At 50.3% G+C, this 14961-nt stretch overlaps 1 protein-coding gene across 1 annotated transcript; it reads left to right on the top strand.

Annotated features, from left to right (window-relative positions):
- The first annotated feature begins 7425 nt into the window (after positions 1–7425).
- dusp14 (dual specificity phosphatase 14) lies at positions 7426–14233 on the top strand. Its single transcript, XM_030108618.1, has 2 exons — positions 7426–7650; positions 13013–14233. Exon 2 carries the CDS (start codon positions 13071–13073, stop codon positions 13701–13703), a length of 633 nt encoding a protein of 210 aa, XP_029964478.1. The 5' UTR covers positions 7426–7650; positions 13013–13070; the 3' UTR covers positions 13704–14233.
- Positions 14234–14961: the final 728 nt, after the last annotated feature.

The following is a 14961-nucleotide window of genomic DNA, read 5'->3' as shown; positions in this document are numbered from 1 at the left end:
GTGAAGCCGCTGCAGAATAACAACAAAGCTCCAGGACCAGACTGTAGAAGACTGAAAGCTTTCTCTGAAAGACTCCGAACGCCATTAAAGATAATCAAGACCGGAACACAGAAAGACTCTTTGCTCATAATGTCAGCGGCAGAGGAAGCTTCAGACGGGATCGAACCGAGCTCCTTTCTGCTCCCTTTAAGATCAATCAGCCATGGACAAGTCTTCATTGGAGATCCAGAAGTGTAGATTTTAACTAATGGGAGGCTTTCAGATCCTTGTTGAGTCCAGAGGTGTCCGTCAAGGCTCCATGCTTTTGTTCTGAACGGCCATTGAACCACTGGATACTGACATTCACTCGTTCACTCTAACAAAACCACAGTGCACTTTACAATTGGTTCAAGTGAAAACTGATTTTTACATTTTTCTGCAGGAGCCACTCAAATCATTTCCTCCTCTTCCAGAGTCTCCAGACACTCCTGCATATAAAATCAACCTTTCAAAAGTCAAACCATGTCCTTTAGTATCCATGATAAGACTAAAACCTTTGCAAATCTTCACTGTGCTAAACTCACAGCTTCCTGTAGCATCACATTAAAATCAAAGGTCATCAAAGCAGCTTTCCTTCTGCTCTTGTTGTTACAGTTTTTCACGATTGTTAACACACAAAAATCTAAACTTTGGCACAAATTGCACAACCTTAACTTCACGTACCATTCGTTCGACTCGAATTGTCACTACTTCACACTCCCTTATGACTCCGCTAGACTCTGACTTTCCTTCTTTACACTCTGACGCCAGTCTCACATCACCTTGTGGTCTAAACACTACACACAATGTTCAGTTGTTGCACACACTTCTCATCTAAAAGCTCAAAGCTTCAACCGACAATACACTCTGCAGTCAATTGCACATTAACTTGTTGTCAAAACACGACACACAATGTTCTGTTGTTACACACACTTCTCATGTAACATCTCAGTGGTGTCAACCTACAACACACAAGTGTTCAAAACTCAACAAATTCAGGTCAGTACACTGTATACCAGGAGTTGGCAACTGGCGGCCCGTGGGCCAAATCTGGCCCGCCGAACCGTCCAATCCGGCCCGCGACTGGATTCCAACACACTCACGCACGCACGCATGTACCCAAGGCGGTTCTTCCAGAGACGTCTCCACAGGGAGAACATGGCCTGTGATGTGGACGAGGCCTCTGGCCTGACAGGAACCAAAGGCATGATGATGCTTGATCATGATGGTTCCTCAACTATGTCCAAAAATAAAACATTTTTGGCGGCATATTTGTGTGCTGTTTTAAGTTTTAATTTTTCTATGAAAAAATAGGCGACATTGAGTCATTTTTACGAAAGGAGAAATATCTTATTTTCCAGAGTCGCTGTCATTCATATGGTGTGTTCCATTTTACAGCAGTGTTTTCAGTTTTTCACTACAGTCTGCTGTAAATGCTTGGTAGTGTGCAGCAAAAGCTTACTTGTGTGTGCTCAATGAATGGTGTGTGTGTCATACGACTGTGTGTAGCAAATGAAAACATGAGTTCCATTTTGTGAACACGATGTAGAGATTTGATGGCAAGAGTGTTCTGGCAAAGGGAGTGTCAGGTTTAGCATTTTGTGTGTGCAGTTTTCAGTTTTGTGTGTGCAGTATTGACAAAGCCGTTATTGTATTGAGAAACGTGTGTTAACAATCGAGAAAAACTGTAATGTGAATTGTGGATGTTCCATCTCTCACGATGAAATGTTTGAGCAGTGAAGATAAAGAACCAGCTGGAAACACACAGCTGGAGCCAGATGTTTCCAGGCCTGGTCTGAACTGCAGACGCACAGGGAGCACATCTGATGAACAGAGATGACAGAAGGACGTGTGTTTCCGCTCTGAGGTGTGATCCCTGACGCTGACGTTCTGATTTTAGCTCGGGAGAAATGTGGCACCAGGGTTTTGTGCACATGTAGGTGAGATCTCTAAAAATACTGCAGCGCTTCCCCTGAATGTCAGAACGCCTGCAGCTGGAGGTGACAGGACAGAAGCTGCTTCATTTTCAGTGGCAGTGTGGCGGGTTTCAGATGTGTGTATCGCCTCTGCTGCGGGGAAGTGGAAGAACAGGGGGACATAAAATGCTGAAGCGATTCAACCATGTAATTATTAATCAGCAGGTCGAGCAGGATGCTGCTTTCGTCTTAATTTACTGTCACTTTTACGTCTCTTTCATGATTCGCGCAGCAGCAGGAGTGAGACGCACATTTCCTCCATGAGACATGTTTCATTATCATTAGAGAAAAAATAAAACTACGCTCCCAGTTTTTTGGTAATGGAAAAACAAAACGCAAACAGTGCAGAGAGAAATCGATCCATCGGGTTCAGAGCCTCTCCTCCGCCGGGGTCGCATCGATTTTTAACTTTGCTGCTATTCAGGGAGAAACGGGAGAAAAAAATGTCTCCGGCGTCCTCGCTGTGAGGCCTGTTCAGAAAGGACAGACTCTGCACGCACACGCACACGCACACGCACACGCACACGCACACGCACACGCACACACTGCTTCAGTCATTATTGCTGGCCAGTGATTAACACAGAGGTGAAGCCGTCAACACTCGAGGTTACCTTGGCAACCAGGTCTGTGGCATGAAGGAGACTGAAAGGAGGAGGGGGGGAGGCGCAGGGGGGAGGGGGAGGGGGGAGGCGGGAGGAGGGGGGGCAGAGGGCAGCTCTGTGGAGACACACTCGCCCTGTTGCTCGTGCTCATCTGCTGGGCAGAGGAGTCGTGACTAACCAAGTCTCCCCCTCCTCACCCAGTGTGTGTGTGTGTGTGTGTGTGTGTGTGTGTGCAGCTCCTGATGCGTTCAGGATCTTGTGTTTTTTCCCCCTCCTTTCCTTCCGCGGCAGCAGCTGTAAATGTGTGTTTGCTGTGCAGCAGGCTGATCAGAGGCCCCCCGCTGAGCCCCGTCACCTCGCCCGCCCCCTCGTGTTGCCACAGCAAACACTCAGATCCCGTGTCTGTTTACCACCGTCACAGCTGGAGCAGGGCGGGGGGGGGGGGGGCGCCTGCGGGATCAGCACCAACTTTATTTAGACCTCCTGCACAACAGCCAGCAGCTCCGACCACAAAGCACTTTCCATTCCGCTCGTCTTACGCTGCTCTGCGCCGGCTGGGCAGAAATACAGGAATAGCGCTCCTAGAGTTACAGCCGGGATCACTTTGGTTTACTTTCCCAGAGATAATCATTTGTCAGGTTATCAGGGAGCCTCCCCGATAATGTGGCGAGGCCTGCTCCTCTGCCTTTCCCCCTCGACGCTTTCCTCGCCGGCCGGGCTCGCGGTGCAGCGTCTGGACCGGCAGATCTGTGCCGGCTCTCAGAGAAGTGTGTTGAGTGTGCGCTCATTTGAGGGGCGCGGTGGAGATTTTCCGGTGCAAAATGGCCGAGCAGCCCGGGCGCCGCGGAGCTCGTCGGTTATCTGGCGTTACAGGCGCTCCGGGTTAATCAGTGTCAGCTCCTCGGCTGCGGGGCTGCAGGTGCTTGTTGTTGCAGCATTATTGTCAGTTTCCAGCCTGCACGCTGTGTGGACGCACACTAAACGCCACGCGGCGTCCTCCCAGAATGCCTCTGACTCATCTGACATTTCAGTCTGGACCCCATTCTTCGCCCGCAGCTCTTGTCTTTCCTCTCTGCCTTTATCCCTCCGTCCTCCCGTCTCTTTCTTTCTTGGCCACCGGGATTCAAGGTTACCGCTCCTGAGCACATCTGTCATCGCCCGCTTCGCCCCGCAGACAGTTTGTCTCACCATTTCCTCTTTAAACATTCATCAGGTGAATTTCAATCAACGCCGGCTCTTATCTCTCCTCTGTGCTCGTCCCGCCGAGCCGCCCGGGTCAGAAACCGCCGTCCGTCTCTTTGTTTCCTGCTCAGACGCAGAAACAGTCACCCCGAGTCCTCCTGGCTTTCCTCTCTTTATTGGTGCTGCCGCTGTTTGTTTCCACTTGATTGAATTTGGAATGTAATTAGGAGTGACTGAGGCCGGGCCGCGGGTTCGCGGGGAGCGTAATATCTCCCCCAGGAGCCCTTTGAAATGGGATTGACTTTGGGAGGCATGTCTAATTATGGCGCTGCGCTCGGATCCATTCACTGGGCGCTGCAGAGAAAGCCCCGCAGACGCGGCGGCGGTCTTGAAGGTCTTGGAGTTGGAGGCGTAGATGGTCCAAGCCGTTTTCTTCCCGGCCCCGGCTTAATGAGATTTGAAATAACGGGCCGACCGAACAGGCGGCGTATTTGTTTTCCTGTAAGCCGCCATGCCGAGGCAGCGTTTAGACGGGCAATGCGTGCGTGGAGCCGTGGCGCTCTGACATTGTTTACTGCATCTCTGAGCTCGCCCTGTGGGGTTCATGAAGCCCGCGACCCGCAGCGTGATCACGCACGTCTCCGGATAAAGCTGCTCCTCGTGTGCACGGCCAGGCGTAAAGCCTGGATCCTGTGCGTCTACAGGGCGTCGCAGCGTCCTGCATGACTGCGGTGACGCCCTGGTTTATGATCCGTACAGCGTCGGTTTGAGGCATGTGGCGCCGCCCATCGAGCGCCTGCTGCTGGATTCCAGCGCCCAGACGTCAGAGAGCGGATCCATCTGAGCCCGGAGAGCAGAGCGAGAAGCTGCGGTTGGTTCAGAGCCGACGCAGTCCAGACCCGACCTCTGCGACCCCTGCTGCACCCTCCAGGTACGGCCCCCAAACCAACTCTGGGATCAAGAATATCTAAACAAGTTGTGTTAGAGCAGAGTGGTCCGGGAGCGTCACCTCCAACCGCTACACCTGGAAACAGTCAACCAGTCCTGCTGGGTTCAGGTGGGATCAGAGGTTCTGGGGTTCGCTGCTCAGGTCAGCTGCCCTGACCGGGGTCCCTGGGATGAGATTTCACTGCAGGACATTTTCCTTTCGAAGTTTTAGAAGACATTTAAACTAGTGCTGTCAATTTTAATCGCGATTAATCCATTGAGGTTTGCCAATTGGGTCAAAGAAAAGAACTAGAGGAGAATAGTGTTTTTTCCTGACATTGGGACTGATTTATGAGGATTAGATTCTTCACTGCAATTAATCTCAACTTCAAAAAAGTTAATTGTTGACAGTTCTCCAAGAATTAATCACGATTAATTGCGATCAATGCGATTAAATTGCGATCAATGCGATTAAAACTGACAGCACTAATTTAAACATTTGTATAACTTTATCTCACATGGAATAACATGGATCATAGTCGTGTGTGTGTGTGTGTGTGTGTGTGTGTGTGTGTGTGTGTGTGTGTGTGTGTGTGTGTGTAGCTGCTACATGCTAAAAGAGTCACACACGTCCCTCCGTCGTCACGGCAACAGTAATCATACTGTTCATGTGAAGAGCTCACTGGTTGTTTCCACACTAAAGCCTAAAGGTAACGGAACAAAGGAGGATGTTTTGAATTAAATGGCAGCTTTTTTTTCGACAATCTTAACGCCGGACTTTACCTATGATGTTCCTGAGATTCAGCAGGCACCTCAGTGTGACACAGTAACACCAGCTGCCGTCAGGAAGCCAGGTTCACTCTGAAAGCTGAATCAAACAGTCGCTCTCCGCTCGGCCGGAGCAGCAGGTGATGAACATACAGCTCTAACACACACTTATACCGACTCCTCCCTGAGAGGTGAAAGGAACACTGTGTGTGTGTTTCTGAGTTGCAGCAGTGGAGACAATGATGCTTTATAGCTTCTGCTTGCTGCAGCGCTCTCAGCGCCTCGGCTTCCCGCGGCCTTGGATTCGCACTTGTCAAAGAAAACCATAATAAAACACTTTCCACGAGCCAGAGCAGAGCCGGGAAACCGTCCACTGCCTTTATGTTGCAGGCTTCTGCCTGTGTGTTAGAGGGTGTGTGTGTGTGTGCGTGTGTGCGTGTGTGCGTGTGTGCGTGTCTCCAACAGGGTTTGGCTCCACTGTGATGTTTGGGCAAATCAAAGATGAAAGAGAGAATTTAAAAGTTTGTCTTGGAGGCACTTTGAGAGATCTTCAAGGAAACAAGGGCGTGACCTGCTGCTCCAGACGCTGTTTTCAGATTCCTGCTCGAAGCAGATATGAAACTTCTCCACACAAGCAGAAAAAAACAGCGCTTTATTAAATTAAATATTGAAATATTGAAAGTGAAAGTCATGATACATAATCCTCCAGATGATAAAATCTCAGAATTAAGACATGCAACATTGCAGAACAGCTCTGGATGCCGAGCGCCGGCTTTTTCTCCACCGGCTGAAAGTTGTGGAGAAAAACAAGTTTAAACAAGTTTGATTCAGAGCATCAGGACTGTTTCAGAGGGGAGAACGAGAGCAGAAAGAAAGAGAAACACTCAAAAAACCAGCAGGTATCTCCACTGTGAGAGCAGTTTTTCAGCGATGATGATGATGAGGATGAGGATGATGAGGATGAGGATGAGGATGAGGATGATGATGATGATGATGATCTCTGGGTTTATTTAAGAGATGAGGAAGTGAATCAAAAGGGGTTCAAATGCCTCTTTTCATGGAGTGTTAGGGCCACTCAAAGAAAAAGAAAAAAAAGTGTAAATGTCCAGAGCACAGATGCAACAAGCTCCGCCCCTCACACTCCCCGAGCCACAGAGATTCCAGGTGAGTCTGCGTTCCAACTTAAATGCTAAATTACCAAATCTTTTGTCTTCTGTTTGATATATCTGTGTTTTTGTTTCTGCGTGGGTTAAAAATGGTATTTCAGCTGGAAACATTTCGAAGTGGCAGATTACTTTGAAAAAATGTGAGGAGTGTTCCAATCTCATGGAGGAGGTGTGGCTGTTCCCATAACTCCGCCCGCCTTCGGCCCCGCCCAGACGACGACGAGTGAACTCAGTGATGTCTCAGAGTGGCTGATCGGGCCTTTTGTCCTCGTGTTCATGAAGCTACGAGCCACCTCAGACCATTATTTCTGAAAACTGTGTTTTCATGTCATATATGAACAACCTGTGTTTACAGTGGCCCAGGCTTCTGATTGGCTCGCCTGCCGTTCTGCTTCCTGTTACACTGCCCCCTACTGGTTTTTCCTGCTCATAGCAGCTCCTGACCACGTTTGTTCAAATAATATTTTGTTTTGAAAAACGTATAAGGGGAAATATCACTTGTAATAATAAGCTGAAGAACGATGAAGCGCCCCACCAAAGAAATCCACCGTCAGAGAGCACGTTTCAAAGCGGACGTTTATTTTGAAAGGGTGTGAGGATGAGCTCCACACTGATGGAGGAGGTGGAGCTTCCGTCAGAGCTCCGCCCATCTGAGGCATCCTCCAATGGAGGGCCTGGACCGGTGCCCCCTCCTCCTCCACCCGCTCCTCCTCCGGTGTGTGGCACTGATCTGCCGTCATACGGAGGCAGCCGTGCCGCTCGCCTCGCGCCGCTCCCGGACTCCCGTACCCCGGACCCCGGACCCCCGGACCCCCGCACCGGGGAGGATGGAGCCATGGCTCGGATTTCTCCTCACTCTGCTGTGATGTGTCCGCGTGCTGCGGACTGCTCACCTCCCTCCGTCCTCGCGCTCGCGCTCGCGCTGGCCGCAGGTGGATGAGAGAAGCGGGCGGAGCTGAGCGGAGCTGCGGGCGCGCGACACGCCACACGCGCCGAAAACCTCCATCTGCGGTAAGTTCACTGAGTTCCGCCGCTTCACGCCTCTCCTGTCCTCCGTTCCACCGACAGCGGGGCTTTAAAGCCACGTTTCTCCCGATCGGAGTGACGGGAACTGAGGGAGAGGAGCGCGCGGCAGGAGGAGGACACGCGCTCCACGCCTCCGTCACGCACGAGGTTCTGGCACGGTTCTTTCCTCCCGTTTACCTTTTTTGACATTCAGACCCGACAGCCTAACTTGTTAACGCACGCACACCCCGCGTCACGCGCACGTGGACGAGCAGCGCGTGCGCAGAGGCTCGCTCGCACATGATTAAACTTGTGGAGTCATTCAGTCACTCAGAAACACGCGTTCACTCAAACACCGGGGGACAACACACACCCGTCACGAGCATCACGCACCTGTCACGAGCATCACACACCTGTCACGAGCATCTCCTGGAATAAACACTTCTCTGTTCTTTAATTTATGTGTTTCTGTTCTTGCATATATTTTATTAAGTCTTTCATAATAAAGATGGAGTAGTGAGATAAAAACGTTAATTACATCTTAATATGTTTAGAATTATTCTAGATTAGATATTTAGACCTGAAAATGTCAGACAAATATGTCAAAATTAGAATAAAACCTAGATTCCGGTACAGCTGAATAAACAGATTGATGACAGAGGCTCCAAACTGCGGTCATGATCCATTATTTCCTCAGTTCAGTATTTTGGTCTTCATAGTATCCAGAGAACAATAAGTGTGAAATGTTGAACATTTTAGATTTTTTTTTCCTTCTATAGTTATATTATATGAATAAAGAGGAAACATTCTGCTACTGTTAAGACAACTATTTAATTTTCATACAGATTTTTTTCAATTTAAAAATAAATCATATAATAACACTCACTGAGAGCCCTGAACCATGATCGGGATCAGAGGGTCATAGTTTTACAGATAAAATAAGGAATTGCTTTCAGTTTCAGAAATGGCAAAAATGTGTAAGTTTTATCAGAAAATCTGTAATATTCAGTTTTTCTATCAACAATTCAGACTAAAAGCTGCACTTTCACACACATAAATACCTGTAATCTAACCATTCGGAAGCTGATTTTCTGCTGGTGGCTTCAGTTTGATTTCGTTGTTCTTGTAACGGTTATAATTCTGCTACATCATGTCCTTTATGATTGCAGAAGAGCAGATTCACGGTGTCCGTTCATCTTGCAGAATCAGATAATCAGAATGTGGATTTTTGGGCTCTTTTGAGTTTGAATCTTCTTCCAGGGGTTTTTTTGGTCCATCGGTGACAGAAGAGAGTGATGTTGTGCACGTACGCTCGCTCACGGCGTTGCAGCAGCAGCAGCAGCAGCAGCGCGGCATGTGGCCGTCTCCGGCCTCGTGCTGAGGTGTGACATTGTGGACGAGTTGAGCTGCTGCTGCTGCTGCAGGAAGCCGAGCCGTGTCTCCAAACGTCGCCTCCGGACCCCGCGCAGGGACTCTGAGCCCACTGCTCTGGATTCTGTGTCTGCCTGAAAAGAGCATCCTGGTGGCTCCATCGGGAGTCTGAGCCGCCGCTCCAGGACATCCGTCAGCCTTTTGACGGACAGCCGTCGCCGAGAGCAGCAGCAGCAGCAGCCTCAGCCTCCTCCTGCTGTTATTTCAGCGCGAGTGGAGCTCAGATTCAGCTCTGGGTTTCCTGCAGGGGGTCATGTTTCCAGTTTTCGTTGGCGGCGGTGGAACCGAACCCCTGGGGAATCTGCCCAGTGAGAGTTGAGTTCAAAACCTGTGCGGCTGGAGCACCTGTTGACAGATCCTCCCAGTCCCAAGCCGAGAGTGAACCTGTGGGGGTGAGACACCCCCCCCCCCCCCCCCCCCACCCCCACCCCCCACTGACCCTCCACACGCCGAACCCTCCCAGGAAAACGTGACTGACGCTGAGCGGCACCGTCTCCAGCATTAAGTAGATTTTGTGTGGCGACAGCCTGTGCATAATTCTCCCTCCTCCGCTCCACTGCTGTCCCGGGTATAAATAACCGTGTGGATCGAGCAGATCTGAGCAAAGCCCGGCGCTGCGGTTCATCAGCACTTCGGAGAGGGCCGGGGATTATTGGCTTCTTTTGTCTTCCTCATCTCTGTTTGATGTGGCTGCCGCCGCCGTGTTCTGATCGTCACGTGGGCTGGAGCCGATATTTCCTCTGCAGAGTGATGAAAACACAGGAGGGACACTCACCGATTCCATGATCAGTCTTCTTATTAAAGCTCTCATATGGGAACTGTTTCAGCTTCATACTTTAACATTTAATGATCTACACAAAAAGCTACAACACTCATCAATAAATGTTTTGTTTTTTTATTGTGATGTGAATAAATGTGACTGCTCCTTAAGTAGCCTATTAATCTCATCTTGCAATACCACTTTGTACCACAGGGTGGTGTATTGGGTCACTACAGCATGGCTACTGAACTTAAAATTGTCAGTGTGTATGATGACAACTGAAGTTTTAGCAGTGCACACCGACAGCAAACCGCCGGAATTTGTGACTGAAGACAAGAAATGGATTATTATGTGAACTTTATGATTTCTTGTGTCTGATTTAAAAATCCTACCAATGCCAAACCATGTCTAATGAAGTGACCTCTGATCTCAGCAAAAAGTCAGCTGTGAATTTTCCTCAAAGGTGAACACCATCACTTTTCCATGTCAACGTCCTGCTGCAACTCTTCAGAAGATCCTGAAAACTGAATTTAAAATAGAGCCTCCTCCCCCCAGCGAATGTAGTCTGCAGCACACTTTAACTGACTAACAGACTGACCTCTTGAATGTAAATCGGACATTAATCTCAATCTAAATATGTTTCTTTACGGGTTAATTTTCCCCCAGAGTTGTGCTCTTTCCATTAGCAGTACTATTTGGCCAATACTGACAGATTTTCCTCTTAAAAGTGAATTTGTTGCAGTAGATACTAAACACTTGGTTGGTTTGTGGATGTGATGTTGCTGACTGTGTGTTTCGGTGACGCTCGGTCTCAGGCTTTGTTTCCTGGCCGCTCTGTAGCAACAGGCTGTGTTTATAGTTTGGTCGCCGGTGGCAACGGCGTGGAGAAATCTGCTGCAGACAGACCGTCTCAGAGGCAACGTGCCCCGGGAACGGCAACCGGCAACACTCAGTTCCAACCTCTGACGCCCCCAGCGGCTCATTTTGTTCAGAGAACTTTAGTTTCCACCGTCTGGGTGTTGCATCGTGCGGTGGAGCAGCTCCATGTTTGTTTCTATTCACTCAAATAAAACCAGCAGGTTTGAAAAACAGGACAATATCAAGCTGTTCCCTTTGTGGCCACTAGGTGGCGACACTTCTGCTGCCTCTGGGATGTGACACGCTGGTTTCGCTGTTAGAAGAATATTGTCCAGTTCAGTCAGCTGATCAGTCCCATAATGCTTTGCACCGTGACACGTCCAGCTTTACCCAGAAGTCAGCTCAACTGATCGAGGTCGTTACGTTTCTTTTCACGCCGAAACATTCAAAAAACGCGAAAAAACTCAAAGAAACGTTTGGGAGGAATGTTTTCTGTTCTTAGCTGCTGCTTTTTTCAGTGTGAAGCATCGAGTGGCGACTTTGTGTCTCTGCCTCGACACGATCAGGACACATCAAGGAGCGCAAACATGCGTCTCGATCAAAATTCTTTCATTTTGATCCTTCAGTGGATTCAGATTCTTGCAATGGAGGTGTTTAAAGGAACCATATTGATTCCAATTGAGCTTTAAATCCCAACATTCATGCAAACACAGCTGCTCCTGAGTTAAAGGTGCTGTAGGCAGGATTCCGCATCTCCGCCATCTTGCTTAGGTAAACCTAAGCAAGATGGCGATTTGACCCATCTAAGATGGCGATTTGAAACCCAGCACAGCCAATCCTGTCCTGTTTTCTCTGACATCACGCCCTCATGCAAGTTAAGCCGCTCCCACAAGAACGTGCGACGAACGCCCCTCGACCAATCACAGTTAGAGCCTCAGGGGCTCTTCTGATTGGTCAAAGATACCTGGAGCTGTCGAGATTCCTTTTCAGCTCAGAACAGAGACAGATGGAATGCTGCGCCCTCGCGGTAGTGCAATTATGCTACACTCCTAAAGGATTATCAATGGATACTCTAACATTTAATCCAAAGAAAACACAGAAAAATTAGCATTGACTAGCAAAATCCTGCCTACAGCACCTTTAAAGACACCAGCACGATGCTGCTGTACGGTCAGTCAGAAAAATCTGATCCTTTGCAGCAGAATCCTGTTCAGCAGCACGAACATCAGTCTGCTGTTGGTTGATGTGAGCTTTGCCTCACGTTGTGTCGCTCATCAATTTTAAGAAATGCTTTTCCCAAGGACTGGCTTTGACACATTTCTGACAGTAAACTAAACCAATAAAGAAATGTTGTTGAATAACTGGGCGAAGAAAGTAGTTCACAGATGAATCAATTATTGATAATTGAAATAAAGGTAGTGGTTGAATGTCAATATGCGACTCTTCCCAGATGCGTTCAGCTGAAGAACAACTTTCCTGTTCACCACAGGAAGCGAACATACAAAGAAACAGAAACAGGCCGTTTAAATTCAACCATGAACATGTCATTCCTGTGACATCTGAAGTCTTCGTTACTGGTTAATTCTGTCCTTAGAAGGTTTTTCTTCTTGATTTGAAGCTTGAGGTGAAGACTCACCCTGTGGTAACCGGCCGGTCCAGGCCGGAGCACCAGGTGTGCATGGTGCACCACCTCTGTCACGCCACGGTCTTCGTCACTGTTGTTCACTGTGCGACACTTGTCCTTTGTGTTGGTGTTTTGCAATATGAATAAGTGATTCTGACTGAAAATAAACTCAGGATGGTGAACTTATCCAAACTGTGAGTTTTTAAATGAGGCGTGTTGAATGCAGGGTTCGGTTTTGTGCACGTGACGGCCCTCCATCCTGCCGTCTGGATCCAGAGGCCATTTAGCCGCAGGAGGTGTAATCTGTAAGCTGTGGGCTGTGGATGGATGAACATGAGACGAGGCGAGCGTCTGCCTGCAGGGCGTCTGGCTCGCACGGCACAGGGCGGCGACGAGGCAGCGAGGCCATTCCACCTGAACGCTGAGAAACGTACAGTGGGGGGGGGACCACAGGAACCCGGACGGTCCCTGAAGCCCTGCTGGAGAGATGGAGTGAGGCGGGCGGATCAGCAGCAGGTTGTTTCACAGCTCTGAACGGTTTCCTGGCAGCGACTGTCACAACACGATGCCCTAAAAAAAAGACCGATTTCAACGCCGTCTGCACACAGCAGCGCCGCCACTCGTCCTGGGAGTGTCTGCACCCAAACGGAGGCATGTTTCCTTATGTAAGAAGTGGATCTGTTTGTGTCTTTCAGGAGCTCCTGAGGAGTTTCCCTTCCGACCGACAGAAGCAGAGAAGGCCAGGTTTCCTCCATGGGTTCCCGCAGCCAGGGCTTCTTCCACCACCACCACCACCACCACCGCAGCTCCATGGTGCCGGCCGCCGTGCCGCGGCTGCTGCCCGAGAGCGGCAGCCTGCTGGGCGGCATCGCGCAGATCACCCCCAGCCTGTTCCTGAGCCGGGGCAACGTGGCGTCCAACCGCAGCCTGCTGCTGTCCAAGGGCATCACCTGCGTGGTCAACGCCACCATCGAGCTGCCCAACTTCAACTGGCCCCACATGGAGTACGTCAAGGTGCCGCTGGCCGACATGCCGCACTCGCCCATCTCGCTGTACTTCGACAGCGTGGCGGATAAGATCCACAGCGTGGGGCGGAAGCGCGGCGCCGTGCTGGTGCACTGCGCGGCCGGGGTAAGCCGCTCCGCCTCGCTCTGCCTGGCGTACCTCATGAAGTACCACCGCGTGTCGCTGGCCGAGGCCCACGCCTGGGTCAAGGCGCGCCGCCCCGTCATCAGGCCCAACGGCGGCTTCTGGCGCCAGCTCATCGAGTACGAGCGGAAGCTGTTCGGCAGGAACTCGGTAAAGATGGTGCAGACGCCCTACGGCGTCATCCCGGACGTTTACGAGAGGGACCGCAGGAGCCTGGCGCCGTACTGGGGCCTGTGAGCCGGACCTGGGTCGGCGGGAAGCCTTGCGGCGCCTCCCGGACTGCGGGCGCGACGCCCGTCCTGACGGGCGGGGGCGAGACGCCTGAGTGTTCGTGTGTGTGAAGCTTATTTAAAGAACACCGGTGGGTTCAGACGGAGCGGGTCAACCAAACGGCGGGCGCCAGGCGTCCCCCAGACCGAAGCGGCGTCTGACGGGAGCGTGGGAGTCGGCGCCGTCCGCCTCCCGGCCTGCGTCTGCAGCTCCGGGGACGGGCGAGCTGCCGGCCGCTCCGACCGTGATGTGACTGGAGTCCTGTTCCTGGCGTGGTGTGGTGTGCTGGTATCGTGACAGTTTTGCAGTAATCTTTAGTGTGAAGGGCAGCAGCATGCTCTGAATCTATGGTAGCATTCAAGATAAGTGTACAGACAAAAAAAAAACAAAAAACTACTGTTTTGCTGGAGTGTATGGATCGTGAGGGGAAGAGAAGTGTCACACTTTGTCCCAGCATTTTAAAGATGTTGTTCTTTCTGCCTTCTGAAGGCGAGCATCAAGCAGATGTGCTCTAGAGGTGGAGGTTTAGAAGCTCCTGTGTAACACAGGGTGACTGTCTGTCCTGTGACCACACTATGTTATTGTAGTGATATTGATGCTGTATTAAAAAAATCTGCTGCCTGAAGGGAGGAGGCAGCGCCCAGAAAGGAACACGACCAGTCTCAGTTTGTTTCTTGTGCACAAATGATATCCTGACTCCGTCGTTCCTGAACCTGCAGCATCTGGGAGGCTCACGCGATGTCTGGAGTTTTGGAGCTGATGAACGGCAGTGAACTGGTGTTGTGTGGAATGTGAAGGGGGAAGGATCCACCGGGGCCCGTCTTCACTCTCGCCTCTGCTCCTCGTCATGAGCTGCAGATCCCAAGCCTGCAGGGAGCTGACATTTCCCCCCTCAGAGATCACCGCACCTGAAGGGCGACAGATAAAGGTCACAAACAGGCGGCTGCAGATTCACGCCTCCAAATCAAGGCGATGAGAGTTAAATTTGATGTAAGATGCACCAGGAACAAACAGCGGTTTCTTCTTTTTCTGCTACCAGAGGATGAATTCACTCCAGACAGAATTCGTTTTGCTGTCTTGTTTCTCTTTCCTGATTTCTACTGGAGAGCTTTCCGAGGAGCAGGCTGCCTGGCTTTCCTCCTCCAAAGGCTTGTAGATGTTCGATCTTTTCCCCGAGAGATGCCTTCACACGCCGGAGAAGCCTCCTGCCATCCGTTTCCATTTG

The sequence above is a fragment of the Salarias fasciatus genome, chromosome 14 (assembly GCF_902148845.1).
Source record: "Salarias fasciatus chromosome 14, fSalaFa1.1, whole genome shotgun sequence".
Taxonomy (NCBI): Eukaryota; Metazoa; Chordata; class Actinopteri; order Blenniiformes; family Blenniidae; genus Salarias; species Salarias fasciatus.
The sequence above is the reverse complement of the archived record's forward strand: the minus strand, read 5'-3'. Positions and strand labels throughout refer to the sequence as shown.

What these genes read in the sequence shown, in the direction of transcription:
- dusp14 (XM_030108618.1), top strand. Translation starts at nt 13,071, where the DNA reads ATGGGTTCCCGCAGCCAGGGCTTCTTCCACCACCACCACCACCACCAC.